This window comes from Brachycentrus maculatus, unplaced genomic scaffold (assembly GCF_059751285.1).
Source record: "Brachycentrus maculatus isolate JH-2025_06_01 unplaced genomic scaffold, ASM5975128v1 h1tg000370l, whole genome shotgun sequence".
NCBI lineage: Eukaryota > Metazoa > Arthropoda > Insecta > Trichoptera > Brachycentridae > Brachycentrus > Brachycentrus maculatus.
In genome coordinates this window covers 650,861-673,990 of record NW_028281119.1, presented here as the reverse complement: position 1 = coordinate 673,990, position 23,130 = coordinate 650,861, and the positions used below count along the sequence as shown (strand labels likewise).

Below are 23,130 nucleotides of genomic sequence, written 5' to 3'. Positions count from 1 at the left end.
GGACCGTTTCCTGGATAAGATTAAGATTTTCTTTTTTCAATATTCCGAAATATCGGCAGAAATGTATGCCTTATCTCACAAAAGGGGTTGGTTATTATAAATACAGTAATCTTGGAGATAGGTTTAATGTTACCTCGTAATGGCTTCATTATTTTCGGGGATCAAATTTATAAAGCTATTTACCCTTGTTCTTGCCGCGTTTTCTTCTCCATTGCCTGCTTTGTTCTATATTCGCTGATTCCGAGACGTTTCGCTACACTTTAACACTTTTAACAACTAATTTTTAGGTAAAACACGAAATGAAAGCCTGTTAAGAGTTCATTATTCTTTAATAATAAAACATTTTTCAGTTTCGTTAATTTCAACATGTCCAGTGAAGATTTTTCGTTTACAATCCAAATTTATGTAACACATGATGTGACAATTTGCTTTTAATTTACACATTTATTGATTATTTTATTGTATTTACATTGAAGGAAAACACCGATGTGTTTAGAATGATTATGCAGTACCCAACATCATTATTTGATTTTGAAAAGCGGATCGAGGATATTTTTAACAATAAATTTTACAAGATAACCAAAAATGATATGTACAAACTTGTAAACTCCAATAAGTAACATGGATAATTGTTTTTAATGCTCTCGTATAAATTGACTTTTTTACATAATATAACGTTTCAAGATAATTCAATGTTTACAGAGTATCCTATATAATGATATTTACAATAAATTAATTTAAATACTTTACAACTAGAAGCAAAAATAGTCAACACAACGAATCCTTTATATAATATCAAACAATGTTTCCTAAAATAATCGTATACAAGAAATGGCATTCTTAAAGATACAACGTTGTTCTATACTTCATGTTGTGTATGATGAGCCTGCTACGTAAAACTGTTATGAATAAAATTCATATATTATTTTAGAAGTACTTCCAAACTGTCAAGACATTAATCTTCACAAGATTGGATGATTTATTGTTCCCGCAGTCTTTTTGATTGATTTTGACTCAATTTTCTAAAGTTTTGGCACATTTATCTATTTATTTACTCGGAAACACACAGCGTCAATAGAAAACTTGGTTATGAATCACGATTATATTATCAATCCATTTAATAATTTAACTTTTCACATATATATTTCTATGAGTCAACTACCGTACCGTACATTGTTTGTCACAAGCATCTGTCCATGATTTGAAAAGTTACAGCAAAAACTACGCAAATAATTGATAAATACTTATTTTCCGTCGCTCTATTCATGACGTTGTTTTTGGAGGAGTCCAAATTTTCTTTGGTTACGTGCTCGTGACATCTCCCTATTCCATCTATGTTCACGTCTGCTAAAACATGTCCGTGCACTTCCAAAGGCGATATGCAGAAGTTTGTAGTGAGGAAATCGCCAGACGAGGCGTTTCCCAAGGGTCCCTCCACGAGAGAATGTATTCTACAGTCGCAAGGGAAGTGATTACCCCTCACGCTGAGGATCTCCACCCCTTCCACGGCCACCACACCAGGAGCGGGAATCTCGAGCAGGTGATTACCGTGTAACCTAAATACTCTCACACTATTGTTGTAACCTATGTTTATTTCTTGCACAGCGTCTATTTTGTTGTTCAGAATATTCAAATTATCCACATACGATAGTCCTTCGAAGGCTGATATTCTTATGATTCCCAGATCCGATTCTTGTAATGAAAGCGTGTGTATATGTGTCATACCTCTGAAAGTGTATGGTCGTAAAGAAGCCAAGTCCATGAACGCCAACTTTATCAGACCCACCATATCTAAACCAGAAAACGCATCGGGCTCTATAGACCTTATTCCGGAAGGAAAACCAATATGCTCGACGTTTGTTAGTCCCGAGAAAGCGTTTGTCATTATCTTCTGTATCGGATTGTTGTTAAGCATTATGGACTTCAAGTAATTCGTTCCCGCGAACGCGTACGCTTCTATTTGAGTTATCTTGTTGTGTCCGAGGAAGATGGATGAGAGGTTCTGAAGTCCAGCGAAGGCGAATTGGTTGAGGGTGGCCAGTGGAGTATATTGGATGGACAATTCCTTAAGGCGGGGTAATCCTCGAAAGGCAAAGGGTTTAATGCCCGATATGTTATTCCCATCGAGCGATATCTTGCGGAGCAGCTTCAACCCGTTGAAGGCGTCACTTCTGATGACGTTGAAGTTATTTCTGGTGAGAGAGAGGTGTTCCACTGTAGAAGGTAGAGTTTGGAGTGGAATCTCTATCAGTCCTCCAGTGTTGCAGAGTACCTGGAGACAAAAGAAAAATATAATTATTTATTCGTTTCGAATAAAGGTCCACGCGAGGTCACGAGGTAGTTGTTAGTATAAATTGCACAGTTCTATTTCCAAATATTTTAATTTTTTTTTTACAAAACTCACTATATTTTACGAATTTTAAATAATAAAAAAAATCGTAAGGCGAGAAAATCATGATTTTATAGACATGTGTACTTTCGATCAATGTTTTCACTATAATTATTGCGCCTGCCGCATGTCAAACAATCAGCAATTTAGCAGGGCAATTGCTTATTGATTCATTAATACGCACGGGCAATTAGCATTGATTAGGTTTTAGAACTACAGGACAGTTTATCCCCAGGAAAACATAATTTATGTACACCATTTGAATTTCAAATATGTATGTATTTTTATCCTTCTTCTTTAAGTCCGTCCGAGACCTTTTTAACTAACTTTAACTATTTTTTTTAATCTCTCTAAAATCTAAGTGCAAAAAATTTTGTCGATTTTGAAATATACTTTCGATCCTAAATATTAATTTTCAACTCTAATGTAAAAGGTACAAACGTCGATAAATTTGCTAATTAAGAAGAATCTGGTTTCATCCCATTGAGGAATAGGTTTTCACTTCCCGTAATACGTTGGCTTTCTGGCACCTTTCTCCATCAATTTTTCAAGTGGGTAGCTTTACCCTAAAACTCCTTTATGTTTTGAATTTTGCTTGGCTTAACGGCCTTGGCTACAGAAATGGGATAGAAATAGGTTATATATATATAAATAAATAGGTTATATATATATATATATATATATATATATATATATATATATATATATATATATATATATATATATATATATATATATATATATATATATATATATATATATATATACTCGAGAATAATAGACAACTAAAGCGAGGTGCGTGATTCGATTGTAGGGATGTATCTAGCGTTACATTTTTTTCTGTGTTTATGTTATTTGATATTCTAACTGAAATTAACGATCATCACAGTAATTCTGGATGATTTACGTCGCTGACACACGCGCAGTCGTGAGCTAAGCTTTACCTGCACGGAAGAACAATTTATTCGCAGCGATAAATTCTTAAGTTTAATCGATAGACCGCCAACCGCCATTCAAAATAGCGTAAAAACATTAAATCGGTCACATTCACCAGCCCTCCATAAGTGGATTCTATATATATTTTTGTGCATTCGATTCGAAATAACTTCAGGACAGATTGGTCTAAAATCGGTACATAAAATAAAGGGTCGTTAGAGAGGAGGTTTTATTTTTATATCATTCTTATTTTCCCTGTATAATATTTATCTCTGAATATGAGTGGTTTTTTAAATGTCAAGATTGAGATACTGTTAAATTAAATTAAATTTCATTGTGTTCAGAGTTTTTTTGAGAATCATAGGGTTTTTTAAACAAAACAATTATTTTTTAAATTCTGGAGTTATTAACTGTTGCGGTAGGTTATTTGCGGGATCGTATAATGAAAAGAAATGTAATAAAAATACGTATAGATATTTAAAAATTTATATATATATTTGACATTTTGATGTCGCCTCTCCAGAGCTTTTTTTCTTGAAATTAAATTAATTAGCTTGCAAAAGTCTTAAAAATCTTATACATACTTAACACTTATAAAGGAACCTTTTTAGTCCTTTTTAAAGATTGAAATTGTTTTTCGTTTAATTGCAGTTAATTGTTTTTCATTATTTCAAACATATATTTTTTTTCTACTACGCATTAGTGTATTTGGATTTTTCTTATATTTTTCCACAACAATTTTTTTTAAATGATGTCTTTAATTCCTTGCATCTTTGAAGAAGTCATAAATGCCTTCGTAACAGTTAACCAATCAAATTATACTGCAACCGCGACAACTGTATTTGCTATATTATTTGTCATTTGTCACTTCAGACAGCCGTAAACTAATTTCCTCTCTGTGATGTAATATCCATTCAGTCACCTATATTATTATAATGGTTGTAGATCAATTAATTTGTTTAATTATATCATACCTGCTACAAAATTCGTACGTTGTATAACTCGTAAATTATATTATCTCCTGCAATGAATTCTCGCCACCCTCCACGGGGTAGAAATTGCATAAGCAGAAAACTGCGCTGTTTATAATCAAGATACACTTTTTTTTAAACTATGAAAACTGTATTATAGCTCGGAGATATTTTGATCGCGTTGTAAATTACCATATTATTATTGTATCCTAGTTCAAATTAGTTCACAATGATAAAAAATATTGAAAATGTATTAAAAAACACTTTCCACAATTCTAATATATTAACATTTGAATTATTTTTGTAAATAATAAAAACAAAAATATTACACTTTTAATTTTTTTTTAAATTGAAAACCTTCATTCGAAAGTGAACACCCATTTGAGATTTTTCTTTTATAATAAAATAAATATAAAATAATGTGAAGTTCGAAACACTTGTGCACATAAATATATAAAATACAACTTTATGTTTATGTTTTCGTCCATGTCATAATACATTCGAATTCCTGGATACAATGCCTCATATTAAATGCTCTTGAGAATACAATACATTTGCTTATACATCAGAGTAATTTGTTTGAAAACAATATAGCTCTGAATAAGTACAATAAAATTCATGAAAACGTTTTTATTACATCCTATAATAGAACTTCTGTATTAAGTGTACAACTTTCTTGGGAAAACTAAGTAAGGAAAATTAAGTCGAACTCATTTTTTAAAAAAATTGACATCACATCAAAGATGAAGAAGAATATGGAAGTCCGGGCATTTACGGGGATGACGACCGTCATAGGCTGGTTTAAGTGATCACTTTACACACGTGTAACATTCACCAATTCCACCCATTATTGACAACCACATGACTCAAATTCTTGGAAGTTCTTTATATATGAACCAATCATCTTCATCTTTGATGAGATGTCAAAAAAATAATATGAAAATAACTCCTGTAATTGGAGGTGATCCAGATTTTGTGAACGAGTATTTGGACACAATCAAAATGTTGTGAAACTTACGTAGTTTATTTGATATAAATACTTTAAAAAAATAATTTTTTAATTACCTATCATTACTATAACATCTTTCAATTTAATTTTATTTTTAATCGTTCTTAAATAACTGAGTTAAATTAATTTTTTCAATATTTTTTTGGTTTTTCATTATTTTGGGTTTCGACATTTTTCGAGTATAACTTCTAAGGAGACATAAATCTTCTTAGGTAGATAACCTTGATTTCGTATTGATACATATTATGTTGATAACCTATTGATTTCTTAATAATTTGCATACACACATAGCTTAACTTATGATTTTACAATATTGAATGACAAGAGATAATGAGTTTTTATTAAATGTATATGTATTAAAAAATCCAAAAAAAAAATTGCTTTATTTTTTTATGAATTTTTATTTGATGGTTTATAACTAGCGACCGCCAATCAATGGAAGTATAGTTTCGTAAAATCACCGATGGTTTGACATTTTCGTGTATAAAATTTTGGTTAAAAAGAATTACTTCCTCTGGTACTAATTTAAAAAAAATCAAAAATGAAATTCCAACAAATTACACTAGTGCAAAAATTCAGACAGATTCAACAAAGGAAAATGGGACAAAATCAAATTAATTTTGAAATGATTTATCGATGTTCAATTGCTCTAACCAAAGCTTTTAATAATGGCTGCTTATAGAAAATTACTTCGATTTGGACCATATTGATTATTGTTAAGAATAAATTTATATTAACACAAATAATTTTCACTCACAATATAATAAATGATGATAATCAAATAATTCATTAACGCAAGTACCTATTTAAATGTACTCAAAGCACTTAAATCAATTGATACAAATGTATTTTGAAATTGGGCACATTAGTGATATTTGAAGTACTTACGTTTTCACACATTGGAACGTAACAAAGGATCAATCATCCCTTTGAAGCTTTCAATTCATTGATCTTGAATATTATATGAATATTTCCCGGATGTGAAACAACACAATGTCAAGCGTTGTATTACTTGTTTATTTTTATTTTATGGTTTATTATGTACAAAGGGTATTATTATGAGTGTCATTATGTAAATGTACATACCTACTACCGACATACGTATTAAAGACACCGTGTTTCGGGTAAGGTTTCATCAACTCAAAGGAATACTCCTGAAAGGAATCATAACGAAGGATCCTTTTGTTTTTTAACGTTTTGATTTTATTTTGCTGATATTACTTTTCTTTGTGTAAAGTTTGTTTCGTAAGGATAAACCATTAATTTCAAACGCCGTTTTAAGAAAGAAAGGAGCGGTGTAACGGAACATTTGCCAGCCGAGGTAGGACGTCACAGAATAACTCTAATGAAGTGTATTTGTATAAGTATTTGTTTTCAAGAAAATATATGTATAACATGTATTTTCGTGAAAATTTTCCAACAAAAAAATATTATGATTTAACTTTACTATGACGAGTATCCCTATTCATATTTTCGATATCTTCCGGGACGTCATGGGATAACTATGATGAACTGTCTTTTTCTACTATATTTAAACTAATGGATAAATTTTCGAGTTGTGCTCATTTCGTTTCAAAACTAGTTGTTTAGTTTGTTGGTCTAAATTCGTTTCAAATATTGAATAGTGGAGAATATTATTGAATCTAAATAAATGTTACCTGCGATTTTTAATTTAAAATATTGAATGGTGCAGGATATCATTGATTCGAAATAAATGTAGAAATATTTTACCTGCGATTTTTCATTTCAAATATTGAATAGCGCAGGATATTATTGATTCGAAATAAATGTAGAAATGTTTGACCTGCGATTTTTCGTTTCAAATATTGAATAGTGCAGGAAATCATTGATTCGAAATAAATGAAGAAATGTGTAACCTGCGATTTTTGTTTCAAATATTGAATAGTGCAGGGTATCATTGATTCGAAATAAATGTAGAGATATGTTACCTGCGATTTTTCGTTTCAAATATTGAATAGTGCAGGAAATCATTGATTCGAAATAAATGAAGAAATGTGTTACCTGCGATTTTTGTTTCAAATATTGAATAGTGCAGGGTATCATTGATTCGAAATAAATGTAAAAATATGTAACCAGCGATTTTTCATTTAAAATATTAAATAGTGCAGGATATAATTGATTTGAAATAAATGTAGAAATATGCTACCTGCGATTTTTCGTTTCAAATATTGAATAGTTCAGGTTATCATTGATTCGAAATAAATGAACAGATGTGTTACCTGCGATTGTGACAAGCAGATGCACTCAGCGGGGCAGGAGGTGGGCGATGTGGTGAAGAAATTATCCGACAGTGTGACAGTTATCCAGCTCAACGTCATCAATAACTGCCACATCGCAAGGGGCACCACTGAAAACATCCATCATTATTTACAACACCTGAACATACTTATCGTAATGATCGCATTGATCGGTGAAATCCAAATTATATTATCCAACTTCGCGACAATTTTATAGTGGGATTATCAATATTTACTAACATTAAAAAAATAGGCGAACATACTAAACATGTTATTTTTTTTATATGAAATTCTTACGTATCGAAAAAATTTTTTGTATAATTTTTAAACGGTTTAGCAATATGGACAATAAATAATTATTACATTCATATATCTCAGACAGGTACCAAACAAATAATTCACATTTAAACTAGGACATTTCAAAATACATATAATGCAACAGTCTCGTTATCATTCATCATTCATAAAATAATAACATATAATGCAAGAGTAAATACTCTTCCCATATCAATTAAGGCCCAGTATTCGATAAATCGCTGCATAATTTTCTTTGAACCCAGATAACATTTGACGTGATTTAATTTTTGTCTTAACGCTTTTGTATTTAAAACGTTTTAATTTTTGTCTTAATGCTCTTGTATTTAAAACGTTTTTGTATTTAACAAAGTTAGTTTTTCTTAGAAATAAATATGTGAAATTGAAAAAAAAAGTTGAAAAGTAAGGAGTTAAATAAATATATAAAAATATTTTTTTAAGTATATATTCTAAAAACTAAAAAAAAATCCAAAATATATTCTAAAAATATCGGGCTTGAACTGACGTCCGGCTCTCAGCGCAGCCGGACATTGAACGAACTCTAATATCGTGAGTAAGGCCTAAAATAAATTCATAATTTTTACTTTGTGGAGTAAATTTCATTATCTCTCAGTTTGAGTATAGGGCGTTGTATATTTTGGGTGCTAAAAATGTCTGAAAATATATTAGTATATGGTGTTAGTCTATAGTCTGTATTTATATGTTCTTTGTCTTTATCTTTTGCCATGTTTATACTTTACATTTATTCGTAAGTTTTGATGTGTGTGTATATTCTAACTACTAGTCTTTAAATACCATATTTTCTGCCTTATGTCTAAAACATCTTTTTTTACGTTCATTCTGATAGATATCAGAATAAGACGTTGTTGATAACTCTCAAATTGTAATATATTCTTAGTTAATCAGCTTCTCGTTAATCACCAAAGAATTTTCTGCAATCCGGTCTTTTACTCAGTTTTCTGTAGCCAGATAATTGGTGCACATAAGGTATCAGAATAAGACATTATTGATAACTCTCAAATTGTAATATATTCTTAGTTAATCAGCTCCTCGATCTTGTATTTTTGGGTTTAAATATTTTAGTAGTCCCTATGAACATGAATATAAGACTTTGAAACATATTGTAAGTGTTTTTCTCAAATGGAATTTAGTGGTTACACATCTGTATTTTATCGATCAATATTAATACTATCAACTTTTTGGGATGTGAGTGAGTGATTAATGACACGTGTTGATGCTTCAACAGTAGTTTGTTTTACAAGAAAAATTGTTTTTGTATCAACTTTTTCTATATATTTTGAATTGCTGCTCCGTTAAGCATTATGATAAAATATACTTCCTTTTCGAAATAAAGAAATTAAGTTTAGGTTTTTTAAGCTTTTGAAATGATACCCCTTGCCGGCTCATATACCCGTATAAAATCGAAAGATGTCCCAAATTGTTGACAGTATATTCTGAAAACTCTAACTCTAACTCAGTTTTCTGAAGCCAGACAATTGATGCACATAAGGTATTTTTTTAATTATGGTTTTAATATCAACATTTACATACTTTTTTCAAAATACTAAAACTAGTAAGTTTATTAGTAAAAAATGAGATACCATAATTCATTTGTTATTGTAGTTATATCTTACTTCAATAACCTTCGTACAGATATAAAAAAATTAAAGACATTAAATACTAACATAAAATAATAAAAATAACACAAAAATAAATTAAAAAAATTAAATCACTTTACCAACAAACAGAAACAATAAATGATAAGTGTAAGTCCCTCTCCAGACACAAGAGGTTAGTCTGTTTATTGGAGAGAGCTGTGGTATTAATTTTAAGATTGTAAAAGTAAAAATATCTAGAAAGTTAATTAAATCATTAAAAAAACTTTTGTTACCATATAAAAAAATCAAAAATCTTTATAATAAGAACCAAGTACAGAATTTCGGGTATATGAATGACAATTTGCTTTGTTAAGTGGAACAGACCTATGTGAAGATTTTTTTCAACTTCCTATGACTGAAATTTCTTCCCTTCATGTTTATGAGAATAAGGTGTAAAATACCCCAAGGAGCAAAAAAATATTGAAAACGTTTCCAAGTCAAGTTTAAGTCTTTATATTCTGATTTACTTAGAGTATTTTCAAAGTAATTCACATTTTATTTACACAACACAAAGGCCATTTTAACTTAGTTTGGGTCGAGAGTCTAACATTTTGTGGCAGCTTATTTCACACGACAGCTTATTTTATATAAACTTTTTCATTGAATTCGGGAAAACAGGGCTTTGGTAACTGCAAAACAGAGTTTTTCAACTTTCAAAGCACTAATTTATGAATGCAAATATATGTATTCAAAACTAACATACAATATATTATATATTTTTATAATTTCGTTATATACTTACATAAAAATGGTAATATGATAAGATTTAACAATTATAAGATTACAATCTTATCTAACTACTCAAATATGAAAAGTATTTTTTCTTGGGTCATATGCGCTCTTAGTTTGTTTATATCTACGCCACGGTTGGGTAGACGCTCGACTGCAAAATTGGCGTCGCGGATTTGATTTCCGTCAATTGCAAAATAAATTCAAGAAAGATTTATGATTTATGTATATAAATGATTTGTGATGTATTTTTCACATTTACCATCCCTATCCTTACTATCCTATCTGCAGACAAGCCTCTAAAAGTAGAGGCTTTGCGGATTATTCCTTTTTTTTAAATATCGATATGTACTGAAAACTTCTTTATAGGTATGATTTAAAAAAGCTTTATTTTTTTATATATTAATGTAATTAAGTTTTTTTTTTAAATACAGTGATTATATAACGAACTCATTTAGTATGTCAAAAAATATGTTTCATATTTACTATTTAAACATTAAATCATTTTTAGAGTCCGCCTTCGTAGTGTAGTGGTTAGCACGATTCGATTCTTAGAGGGGTTAAAAAGACATAAAATATTTTTTAATTTAATGTTTATCTGAACTGGCACCTGAAACGCTGGGCTTATTACCTTTTCATCATGAATTTCACAATCAAGATATCGCTGATTCTACGCAATGCAGTTCCTCATGCACCATTGGGTGCGGATAGAAGTTAGAATAATATTTGGTTTTGGAACTCGTTAAGTCAGTTCCTGTAATTTATATTTTGTTTTATTTTTTTGTTGTTTGATGCCACACGTCTATGTTTTATATACATATAAAACTTTAAGTTTGATTTATGAGCCAAGTAAAAGACATCAGAATTATAAAGCGAAGTGGTTTTTATGCCCATTGAAGAGAAGTGCACTTGAAGATAACAAGTGTTTCCTCTCCGTTTGAAAATACTCGGCTACTTTAGAAATCATAACTCATAGTACTTGTTAGCAGATGATTTATAAGACTTGCATTACACAGATCCGCTTAGCAGGGAAGCGCTAACATACTATCTGAATTATATAGCATTCTGTGCTGCCCAAACGTAGCAAGGAGAACCAAAATACCACCTGATTTTTTAGTATTTTTTTATAAACATTGAAATTAATAATAAAAAAGTTTTACAAATTATTTGGATATACAGGACAAATACATAGGGATAGACAACTTTTCCCAACTTACTTAGGAGACATTTCAAGAAAGTTATTTAAATTTGTCCACAGGCCTATTACATACGTATGACTTTTCACGATATTCAAACGCAATGTTTACATAGTTCTATAACATCATTGATGTTTATCAAAACAAAAAAATTAATGCTGCCATCCAAAATTATGTTTTATCATTTTTATTTAAGTTATTTTATTACCGTTATTTCTTAAAATCTTTGTGACACGTGATTCGATGTATTCCGCATCGTTTTCAAACACCGTCAATATACACAGTGTTTAAAAATTATGCGGAATGCATCGAAACACAAATCAAAATAAATTGTTAGCAGTTTTGGTATTTACCAAGTAAAATCAAACTCTACCACAAAATAGTATATAAATAGTTCCACAAAGTGACTAACGAATTAATTAATGAAATTATTTTGACTGACTGGATTCGAGTGTCAGTTTACAATACTTTTGTCCGTTTTTTAATATTTTGTTTTCTTAATCCCAAAAAACAAAAATTGAAAACAAAAAAATTATTAAGGCTGGTGAAGTTTCTTACCAGTATTCAAAAGAGTGTTTTCTTTAAGAATAGTTATGATAACATTCAAGTGATCTCAACGTACCATATATATTAATGAGTATATTTCTCAACAAAAGTGTGTTTACATTTGTTCCATAGAAAAATAAAAGGGAAATCTAAAGTTTAGCAAGTGACAATATTGTAAACTTCGCTAGTCGTCCAAAATTTTAATTCTACACTCATTCCCTACAAAATGGCGTGTGTTATTAGAGATCTCCTCGAAGGATTTATTTACTTTATAACTTATTTAAAATATTTTGCCGCCTTGTATCTGCCTGGCACATCCCCAAACTCGGCTTTGTGTGGGTACATTAAGTCAGGGATGACGAATAAAGCGACGCCTGCCAGAAATACCAACACTTGAGCTTTCTTTGACTCGCCTAAAGATTAAAATATATGTACCAAATATATATTTTTTAGAATCTTAAAATAAACAGTTGTCTTTATTTCAAGATTAATGTAATTACAAACACTTTTATGACATGAAACGGTATTTTTTTAGAATTATGTGTAGTATAGACGGACATTCCATATAACAAAATTTTGTTGTTTTTGAGGTATATAATCTGAAATTCATCAATTATTAGTTTCTCATTTACATATTTAGGTTAAAGCAGTTAAATTTCCTTACAAAATCTTAAATGTTAGTAGCTTATCGAACTTCCAAAAGATTGTACGAATGTATGCAACCTCGATCCTCTAATTCTACTTTTCTCGTTTTTCCCGTTTTAATTATTTGAACCTAACTTCATTTCCATTCCCGTTTAATGAAATGTTTACTAACTCGTGCTCTTTCATTTACGTTATCTAACGTCACTTATCATCATCAAATAACTGCATTTCTTAATACAAGTATCTGATGCTTAGGACAGATGTAATAGACATTGAATGCAGAACTTCACGAAATTGCCCATTGTGTGAACACCGCTTAGATCCAATGCGATTCTGTGTACGACATTAGATACGCATGGGGGTCAAAGAATGAAAAAAATGAGACATAAATATACACTTTGCCATCTAATATAATTGCTCACATGTAGTCAATTTATTTACTATAATATTTTGATCTTTTGAACTGAAAATTAGACATAAAAATGTACATCTATGTGTTTCTCATATTTAAGGTATTTACGAGATGACGCGTAAATGTAAAAGGGAAACTCTTTCTCTGCTCTGTTGGCCAAATGAGACAAATAAAATTTGACATCCCTGATGTTTGGTGGTTATTCTGGCTCATATTTTCTGACGTACCTACCCATGTATAGTATAGCATACACCATATTCTGTGCCTGTTCACTGTGCCCCTCACATTCCGTAATGTATGGTCTCCTGGTCACACAAACTCCTTATATGTTTAGGGAGAGAACAACAGCGACATATTTCAGGGAAACTGCGCCTTGGATGACGGATATGGATGATCGAGGCGTGTTCTTAATACTGTGTGTCCGTTTAATCATCTGTTTTTGCCACTTCTTGTTTATACAATATTTCCCAACTGTTCTAGCGCCATCTTCTAAATGCTTTGTCAGTTATGGGCAATTTATTAAATAAGCTATTAAATTTGACGGGCTTGAAGTTATTTTTTTTAATAACTTTAACTATGTGTCACAGCTTCATAAGATGGCGCATAAATCAGGTGAAATTGCATTTACGAAAAATGTTTATAATTTGGGCCACTACATATATTAGATCCCTGATTTTAAATCTACACAAGAAAATATAGGCATGTTTTTCTTTTATTTTGATTATTCGTGGTAAATTTCAACATACAGCCATGATTAATAAATAATAGGTATTGAGGTATACGTACGAGTATATGTAGATAGTTAGAAAAGCGTATTAAGCTTTATAATAAAGTAGGTTATAATAAGTTCATTTGAATGAATTTAAGTTCTGATGTTTAATCAAATAATATACACTAATCTCAGATAGCATCAACTATTGTTAAAAATAAGTTTTTTTTGCAATTGGCGAAAACTGTTAGTCGCCTCGGATAAATATTTTTTGTTTTTTTAAATCGACGCGAAATAAATGTTTCTAATCTGTAACTTTCATTTAAACTCTCGAAAGGTTCTTATTAGATAGGAATCAAATACGCCAAAAGCATGACATGTCAAAATAAATTTTTGTCCAACACCTAATAAATTGTTGTTGCCTACTCGCTCTAACCGCCTTTACAACACGAGAGAATCAAAACTTTCCGATAAAACAAAGCGAGTTCGACAAAACAACCACATCTTTGGGATATTTGGTTAATGTATTTACGACTTTCCCACGCGCTCCTTTTCCAAACCCTTTCTCCCTCGGACCACAAATAATATAATCTCTGCCGGATCGTTCTGGCCACTTCGAATAAGGTGAATCAATTTTCTTTTCGGATTACGGTTCGGTGACTGAATATACTAGTACTTACAAAGCAATCAAATGTATCTAAGTAGTCCATTAACTATCTTCTCCTTTATTATCTGATTCCAGATACCGAAATACACCGTTTCGCCGAACTCGATTTTATTTACCAGCAAATTCGAATTCATCGATTGTTACTTCTCCGTGTGGGGAGAGACCAGAATTGCTTATGTCAATTTCATTTATCTTAGACAATAGATTTGCGGAATGAAAAATGTGTTTTCTTATTTTTCTTTCGAAGGAAATATACGAGTATGCATATCACAATCAACGAAGGATTTTTATGAGACGGAATTTTGGTGACAAAAAATCGCTAGCACTCTGATCGTGTTCTACAGTATCCTTGAAGAAATTAATTACTACTTGATCATTTAACGTCCCTTAGATGCATAGTAAGCTTAGTGATTCATGTTACTCTGGGTCCTGGACCACAGGTTCTCAATATTTTTGGTTTTTGGTCAAAACTCTTATCAACGGAGGTAAAGAAATTCTGAGAATATCCGCTCATAGAAAATGGGGATGGAATGAAATATACTGCTGAATTTCTATCCATTCTCTCTTCTTGAGCCTCTTTAGTATACCTCTCAAGTGTCCACTGAAGGTCGATCCCGCACCCGTTGAAAATGTATGCTCTAGACTGAACTGAAGTGTTCAACTGATAAATATATATCATCCATATCAGACAGTAGCATTATTTATCTTAATAATTTATCATACAGTATTTAATCCACTAAAAATATATTTAGAGACCAAAAAAAAATATGTAAATCAAGTTTTCACGAGAGTAATTAATTTCAATGTATTTTTTTTTTAAATATTAATCGTAAACAAAAAATATGTTATATAAGTCCGACTAGAATTTAAAATCGTGTTAGGATTCTTGTTGGATTGTTATAAGTACATATTATAATTATAACAGTGTTGTTTCAGCTTAAAATAATTGTGTTACCGTTATCCGTTTTGTGTTTATAGCTCATTAATGCTACAATCGTCACAAAGGTTCTATGCGAATATAATATTATAGTACCTAGAGACAAGCAAATAGTTCCTTGACATGTAACATTAAAATGTATAATTATTGGGTTGTATAGTTATCAGAATACATGACCGCTTCTGTTCCAAGGCCTTTAAATCGACAGTCAACCTAACAGTATAATAAGATTTTCACCATTCAGTAAAATTTATGTCGTCTTATTTTTACGTTTAAAAATACTTTTTATTGCTTTATGCGTTTAATTTTTTTACATTACAAACTTAAAATTATGGATTTGACATATCATACCTCTCATCTCATTATCACGTATTATTATAAAGTTATATAGTACGTGTTTTTAATTGAATTACTCATGTAGTTTTCATAATGTATGAATTTTTGTCTTCTTTTTTCTGATAAAAGCAAACAATCGAGTATTTTTATTTATTTGAAATTGTGTCGTCACGTGAAATTTTCTCTCAAAAGAGAAGTCGAAATAATTCGTTAGCTAACATTAAATTTATTTATTTTACTTGGGGCAGAGGCGAATTCGATATACTTAATTGATGTAAGCGTTTTTTTAGATTGGTAATATACTCTGGTTGCAAATAATATTCCATCAATATGATGAACTGTTCGATCGGGAAAAAAAAACAAATAAAGTTTAATGTATTTTGTCAATTTGATGAAAAATAATTACAATTTTAATTGGATTTTTCATTTTTAAGATATTGCTGTAATTAATTTTGTAAAAAGAAATTAACAATATTTTTCTTTCAGATAAACAAAAGTAGGAAACTCTAGACGTAATTATATGTATACTTAATTGATGTAAGCGTTGTTTTTTTAATTGGTAATATACTCCTGTTGCAAACAATATTCGATGAATATGATGAACTGTTCGATTGAAAAAAAAACAAATAAAGTTATTATGTATTTTGTCCATTTGATGAAAAATAATTACAATTTTAATCTTGCTTATTGAATTTTTCATTTTTAAGATATTGCTGTAAATGATTTAGTAAAAATAAATTAACAATATTTATCTTTCAGATAAACAGAAGTAAGAAACTCTATACGTAATGATGTGTATTCTTGAATAATATTGTTCATGAAATATATTCTTTCGTATGCTTATGATTTCTTCCAACATATTCCTAAACCTTCATTTTTAACTTACAGCCCAAAGTTTTATACTCTTTAAAGTTCAATTATTCAAATGGCAACTAACCTAGCTTATTGATTCGTTTTTAATTTGTTCGTGTTTCATTTTTATTTGATTACTCTGAAATAGGTGGGTTCATATAGAATGGTGTTATTCCAAGTTTATTGATTACATTTGAAAATTGTCGTGTTTTTACGTAATCCAATTCCCTCTCTTAATTGGTAGTTTTACTTCCCATTTGGATATTTGATAACTGATAATTGCGTGGTTTTATTTTATTCCTTTTTCTAAACTAGCACAAAATTACCAACTGGAGGACTAATTTTGCCCGTTTCGAGGTTTTTCTTACAACAAATAAAGTGTACCTGCCACGGTTTAAAAAGAAGGTGAAAATCCAGCGATCACATTATACTACAATTATGTACAAGTCGTAAGTGGCTTAAAATATAGCCAGTCAATGGCACTGTCAAGATAAAAAAATAAAAGTATCTCTAAATTGATAAACTTTTTGTAAAGTCTATTTCATAATACAAAATTGAAAAACTATTAATTTAAACACAACGATATACGGTTAACTTGGCACAATCAGGTATGTCAAATACTTGAAAGCGGCCGGGTCAGGAGTCGTAATAATCGTCAAGTATGTATGAGGAGATGCATGAATGTAGAAGAGGCAAAGAATGTTTGCAAAGACAGAGTGGTGTGGCGTTCGATTCTCTCTGCCTACCCCTGCAGGGAAGCGGCGTGATGCTTAGTTAGTTAGTTAGTTTTATATACGGTTAAAAAAATCGCATCGCTTTTATACCTCGCATCTTTGAACTATCACTGTGTCGTGAATTCAAAACAATACTTTTGCATCTGATGTTAGTTAGAAATCAAATGTACGTAAATCATAATGATTTAGCAAAACTTTTCTTGAGTGCAAGATATAATATAGAAAGCATTGAAATTATAGAGATATCCCACATATCTACTTATTTTCGTCAATTTTGCTTAACAAACTTATAAAGTTGTTTTATATTGATTTTAAGAACACGGAGTAGAGCAGAAGAAATTTACTAGGAACATTATGATATTAAATGGTTAGGGTACAGAGAGTGAGGATCTGGTCGAAACGCTGTTTTTTTCATGGACTTTTTGTTAAAAGCCCAAACTTTTTTACAAAAGATAGGAATACTATTTAACCACCAGAAATCAATAATTTACTGAAGCTATTGAGTTTATTGTTTCGGCATTAACTTTGTGGTAAGACATGTTACAATAATTAAAGAAAACACTTCGTTTTTTACCACTTGAGTTTAATTATAGACTACATGTTTCAGAAGCTAAACTTCCATCATTCAGGTCTGTATAATAACTAAAATATAAAATATAAAATTGTTCTATAAATAAGGATAAACATGTAGTCTATAATTAAACTCAAGTGGTAAAAAACGAAGTGTTTTCTTTAATTATTGAAGCTATTGAGCATTCAAAAAGCATTACAAACAAAAGTTTTTGGATATAATTGAAATAGAAAAATGATTTATTATGCAATTTAAGAAATATATTTTCTCCGACTATTTATTTGGATTGTAATATTTTCGTCTTTGTATTAAACAAGATGGGGCAATTTGGTAATGTAGAAATTTAGAGGTATTCAGTTCTTTTCTGTCTAAAACAATCTTATTTTCCCACCGTCAATCATTCTTCCCATAATAATAATAATAATAAAAGATGGAGGGTAGAAAACACAGCTGTGCGTGAGTAATGCTTTTCCAATCCAATTTGTATGTCATTTTCTTTATGTCTCAGATTTGTATTAAAATTTCGTCAGTCTCCAGTTCCCTAAACAATTCCTAAAAAAATATATTCATTTAGTTGAGTTATTTTTTGTTTTCGTTTGTATTTTATTGTTGTTATTTTTATTTGAAAACACCTTTATATCATAAACCGTACATGTTAGAAATTTGAAAGTCGGTATTTGAATTTCCCTTTCAAAAAATATTTTCACGTATTTTACTATTTTGATTAAATGTAATTAATGACTTGGGTTAGGTAGGCGAATTTTGAAGACTATCCAAATATCAAAAACCAATTTCTAAGAAAAATTAATTAAAAGATAGATCATGAATCTTTTGTTCTTCTGATTAATATTCACACCTAATGATTCATAGGGCACTGTATCGCATTGACAAAATAATGAATTGTTTTTCAATTATACGCAGGAAAGGTGATCGTCAAAAAGGTCAAATCGATATTCTTTTATTCTAATCTATATTCATTTACATTTAATTAAACCATTTTCCCTTTTAGGCTGAATATTATTGCTACATTTTCCTAAAATAGTTAAAAATAGTTTTAAAAGTTTTCTTTCATTTTAATGCCCAAATCATTTATCCCTTATAGTTTAGGAACCAATAGTGTTCTAATTTGTTATCGGTCAATCGAATACCACAAATTGTATATTAATTTAGTTTTTGTACGAATGAAGATTTTTTAAAGATTTTAAAGAAAACAATTTTAACATACATATCGTAGTCGTACAGGAGAAAGTGACCAACAAACAAAACGTAAATCAGGGGGGCCATTTATTTCACTTTTGCTTGGCAAAAAAATCAATGCAGTTAGTCATTTTTAACAAGTCAATATATTAAACTTCCAAGTAAAAAACCCTTAGGGATTTTTTTCAGAGCAATATAAAGCTAGTAATATATCAAATAGTCAATGATCACATTTTTGTATAAAATGCACTTGGTCACTTTCTTGTATGACTACTATATATGTTGAGATATCAATAAAAAATATTGGTATAAATAAATTATAAGTGGAGATTTTCAAACAAAGATTCGGACACACTCAAAATATTGTGAAAAAAAATGCTATCGTTTGGAATATTAAAATTGGTTTTATAGAGTGAAAACTTGGTTTCTATTACGTTGAAGTAAATCAACTCCACTTTATAAGAAAAGTTCGTATGAACAGAGATTTGGCAACCAGGAAATGTCACTCGTGATATGATTTATAAAGCGTCCGAGGGTAACTTCTGCTACTGAAGTGTATGATAATAGCTAGACAAGACCAGAAATAGTATGCACGGAGTTTGGAGGGGAAAGAACGAGACGGCATAATAAGACTTATGACCGTAATTAGGCGGGAATTTGGTGAAACTTGATGAGTAAACTTGAGGGGTGAAATCTGTATATAATACACACCCTTATACCAGCACACTATATTGTTTTTGGCGTTCGAAAACTGAAACTTCACTTCAAACATATCACATGAATGGTCAATGATATCCCTCACCTCTAAAAGTGTTTAACAAGGTTCTATGGTACATAAAATATTCCAAGACACCGTCTTAAAACATTAGATTCCTTATTATGGTATTTTACTTTATTTTTTCTTCTTATTCTTATCTACATCCAATGGTGTATAGGACACCAAATCTAATTGATGCAATGTTATGTTGGTTTTTAAATATTGTTTACAAAGGCAAGATTATTAATTCTGAGATTCAGTTACCAGTCCAGGGTAATATTAAATAAATATCAAATAAAAAACAATATATTTTGATCCCCTGGGAATCGATCCCGGGACCTTCATCATGGAAGTTAAAGACAGTAACTACTACACTATGGAGGGGACAAAATCACCTATTGGATAAATAAAATAATACGTTTAATATTCGTTTTATTTTATTTTAAGTCTTGTTTAAAAATAAAAAATTGTATTTGTGTACAAATGATAACATGCAATTTTCGTTATAATTTTTACTCAACGTTACTCATAGATCATAGAACACATATAATACAACAATAACTAAAATTTCTTATAATTCAATTTAATAATATGTAATTAGTTAGATTTGAGCAATAATCAAAATTTTAGATAAAAAAATCTATTTAAACTTAGTGGAAAGCACGCAAAAAATGAAATTATAACAAAAAAAATTCACCATCTATTTGACAAAAATCGAAAGTAAAAGAAATATAGTTTTGGAACTATTTATTCCGATAATTTTAAGATTTTTTGATTATTTGTGTTAAAAATTTCAAAGTTTTTTACAGATTAAGTTTTTTTTATAATAAATATTCATATTTTTCTTAAAAAAGGTAAACTTGACGTGATTTCAAATCACATAAAAAACGCAGTGTGTTCATATAGCGAAAAAGCGAAATTATAAAATCTGTAATCGGAATAAAATTCAGAACCTTATAGAATACAAAAAAACCTTAATTTTCATTAAATATAAAAGAATAAATAATCCACAAGAATAATCCATGTCACTTTAAGAACTTCATAATTTTTTGACTTCATTTTTAACTTATTAATGCAAAATGCCTTGCGCAGTATGCTTTCCAAAGTTACTATGGAAATATTTCAATTACAATCGTATAAATCTGTCTATCTGTCTGTTAACTCTCTTATTAATCCATCCTAAACGCGTTAATACTTAACTTTTTCTTGAAGTACTGGAAAATTCGCACATGGGCTCACAAAAAACAAAAATCGTCAGAGAAAAACTTGAAATATGAAAGATTAACAAAAATAAAGGCAATAATTACCTAACAATTAACCTTACTTTCCAAAGTACTTTTACAATTGTTTGGGTTAAATTTTTTTTCAATTAAAGTACTAATCTTTATTTTACTATGATGACGATAGAAATACTCGGTGTCGGGTTGTGGTCCCGTGGTTAGTGTCGCGGACTCTTAAGTCATAGTTTCTCGGTTCGGATCCACTTTACCACAATTTGATACCTATTTCGAATAATGAGCTGCTTGGGCTAACAGAATAGTATGAAAATGAAATATTTATGTTAATAATAAAAACACAAATATTTCTCTTTAAAAAAAATACTTAATATTTTTAATCAGTATTATTATGCAAGTGCTGTAAACGTAAGATTAAGTAAAAAATACTAAAAAATGGTCAGATCAGTAGTCGAAATAATAAGCGGGTATATATATGAGGAAATGCACAGAAGTGGAAGAGGCGATTGTTTTTTCAAAGATAAAGTAGTTTGGCGTTCTATTCTCTCTGTCAACCCCTGCAGTGAAGCGGCGTAATGCTTAACTCGTAAGTTACTAATAATAAGAAACATACGGTACATTTTTTTTGCTTATTTAATTAATTGAATAAATGAAGGGGGTTTTTTGGATACAGGGAAATGTTATACAAGCTCACAAGTATTTTACGTTTTTTGTGGGATGTAGTTCTGTTACTATGTCAATTTATCCAATAATTTTTCGTTTACAACCCCTCAACGGCTTCAGTTCCGAGTGCGGGTGAGAGAGGATCTGAAAACGGTAGGTTCTGTGGGCCAAATGCATAATTTGAAATTCTAAAGGCGTTTGTGTGTCCGTATGTAGCGATTTGCATATTAACAGAGTTATGGAAATGTAATTAGAGCGCGCATGATGAAAATTGTAACGTTATACTTTGAGAACGACCAGTCATCACTTTAGCAGTTAGTTCTATCGCTATTCATATAAGCGTTTAGTCGGTAGGGCAGTATATCCTATTTATCAGATGACCGTTCCCAACGAATTTTCCTGTTATATCAAATTATGTTTTTTTAATACTTACGTTCTTACCCGGCTTCGCCCAATGTTCAGGATAGTTGTATTATTTAAAGGAAGAAATATAATGTAAGGCACGTGGAAATGTTGGTGATACATTTGTGACAACAACATGGTTGCAATCGTGTGTATACCCGCATAGTCTGCCAAGCGGATTCTAGATTTATCTCTCCTAGAAACCAGCCACTCACTTAGAGTTACCGAGAATTCATATTTTTAATAAATCAGATTCAAAGTAGTAGCGAGTTATTACTGATTATCTTCCGCCACTTAAGTATAACTGTATAACATATAACAATATGCATATTTCGAATTTCAGGTTTCTATGCAAGACCTTTGGTTAAAAATAGGAAATATCCTTGATCCGAACTTATTTTATTTTCAATTTTGATTTTAATTTCAGGGTCTCTAATAAAAATGTATTTAAAGTAATTCAGTGTCTCAACTTTGTTCGATTGTTGTAAACTATAATATATACATCACAAACTTCTCAAATGAAGGCGCCTCCGTCATTCATACATTACAAATTTGTCAAATAACTACGTGGTTATTAAAAGGATCCACCAACATTGCATATATACGTATTTAAAAAATTAACGCAATTTTTTTACTCAATAATGGGGAAAAAAGTGAACATTTACAAAAGTGCATAAAGTGATCACTTAAGACAGTCAAATGCCGAGTTGTAAGCACTGGGATGCAGACTTCTTTCGTATATATAAAAATAATATACGTGTTGCCTTAAATTGAGACATCTTCAATACAAAAACTTATATATTGGCACGTTCTGTAATGAAATCAAACGTATCCTAAGACTGCATGCGAGTATTAAAGTAATAAAATCGTGCGCGATTTCAGGTTCTACCAAACTACCAAGTTATGTTTGCTGTGTTTCAAAAGTGCTTGTACCTGACTTTCAAGCAATTAAATTTAAATAGCATAATATTGAAGAACCCAACAGGAAAACAACAGGAAAAATACC

The 23,130-nt window shown here is 30.2% G+C and overlaps 1 protein-coding gene across 1 annotated transcript in view; it reads right to left on the bottom strand.

The window, feature by feature from the left end:
* Nucleotides 1-313: 313 nt before the first annotated feature.
* Nucleotides 314-23,130, bottom strand: part of LOC148303358 (uncharacterized) — a 41,028-nt gene continuing 18,211 nt past the window's right edge. Inside the window, exons 2-3 of the mRNA XM_088270038.1 lie at nucleotides 7,546-7,673; nucleotides 314-2,272 (exon numbers count right to left, since the gene is read on the bottom strand). Coding sequence (XP_088126164.1) covers nucleotides 1,181-2,272; nucleotides 7,546-7,659 — 1,206 coding nt within the window. The 5' untranslated portion in view covers nucleotides 7,660-7,673 and the 3' untranslated portion in view covers nucleotides 314-1,180. The remainder of the gene's footprint in view (nucleotides 2,273-7,545; nucleotides 7,674-23,130) is intronic.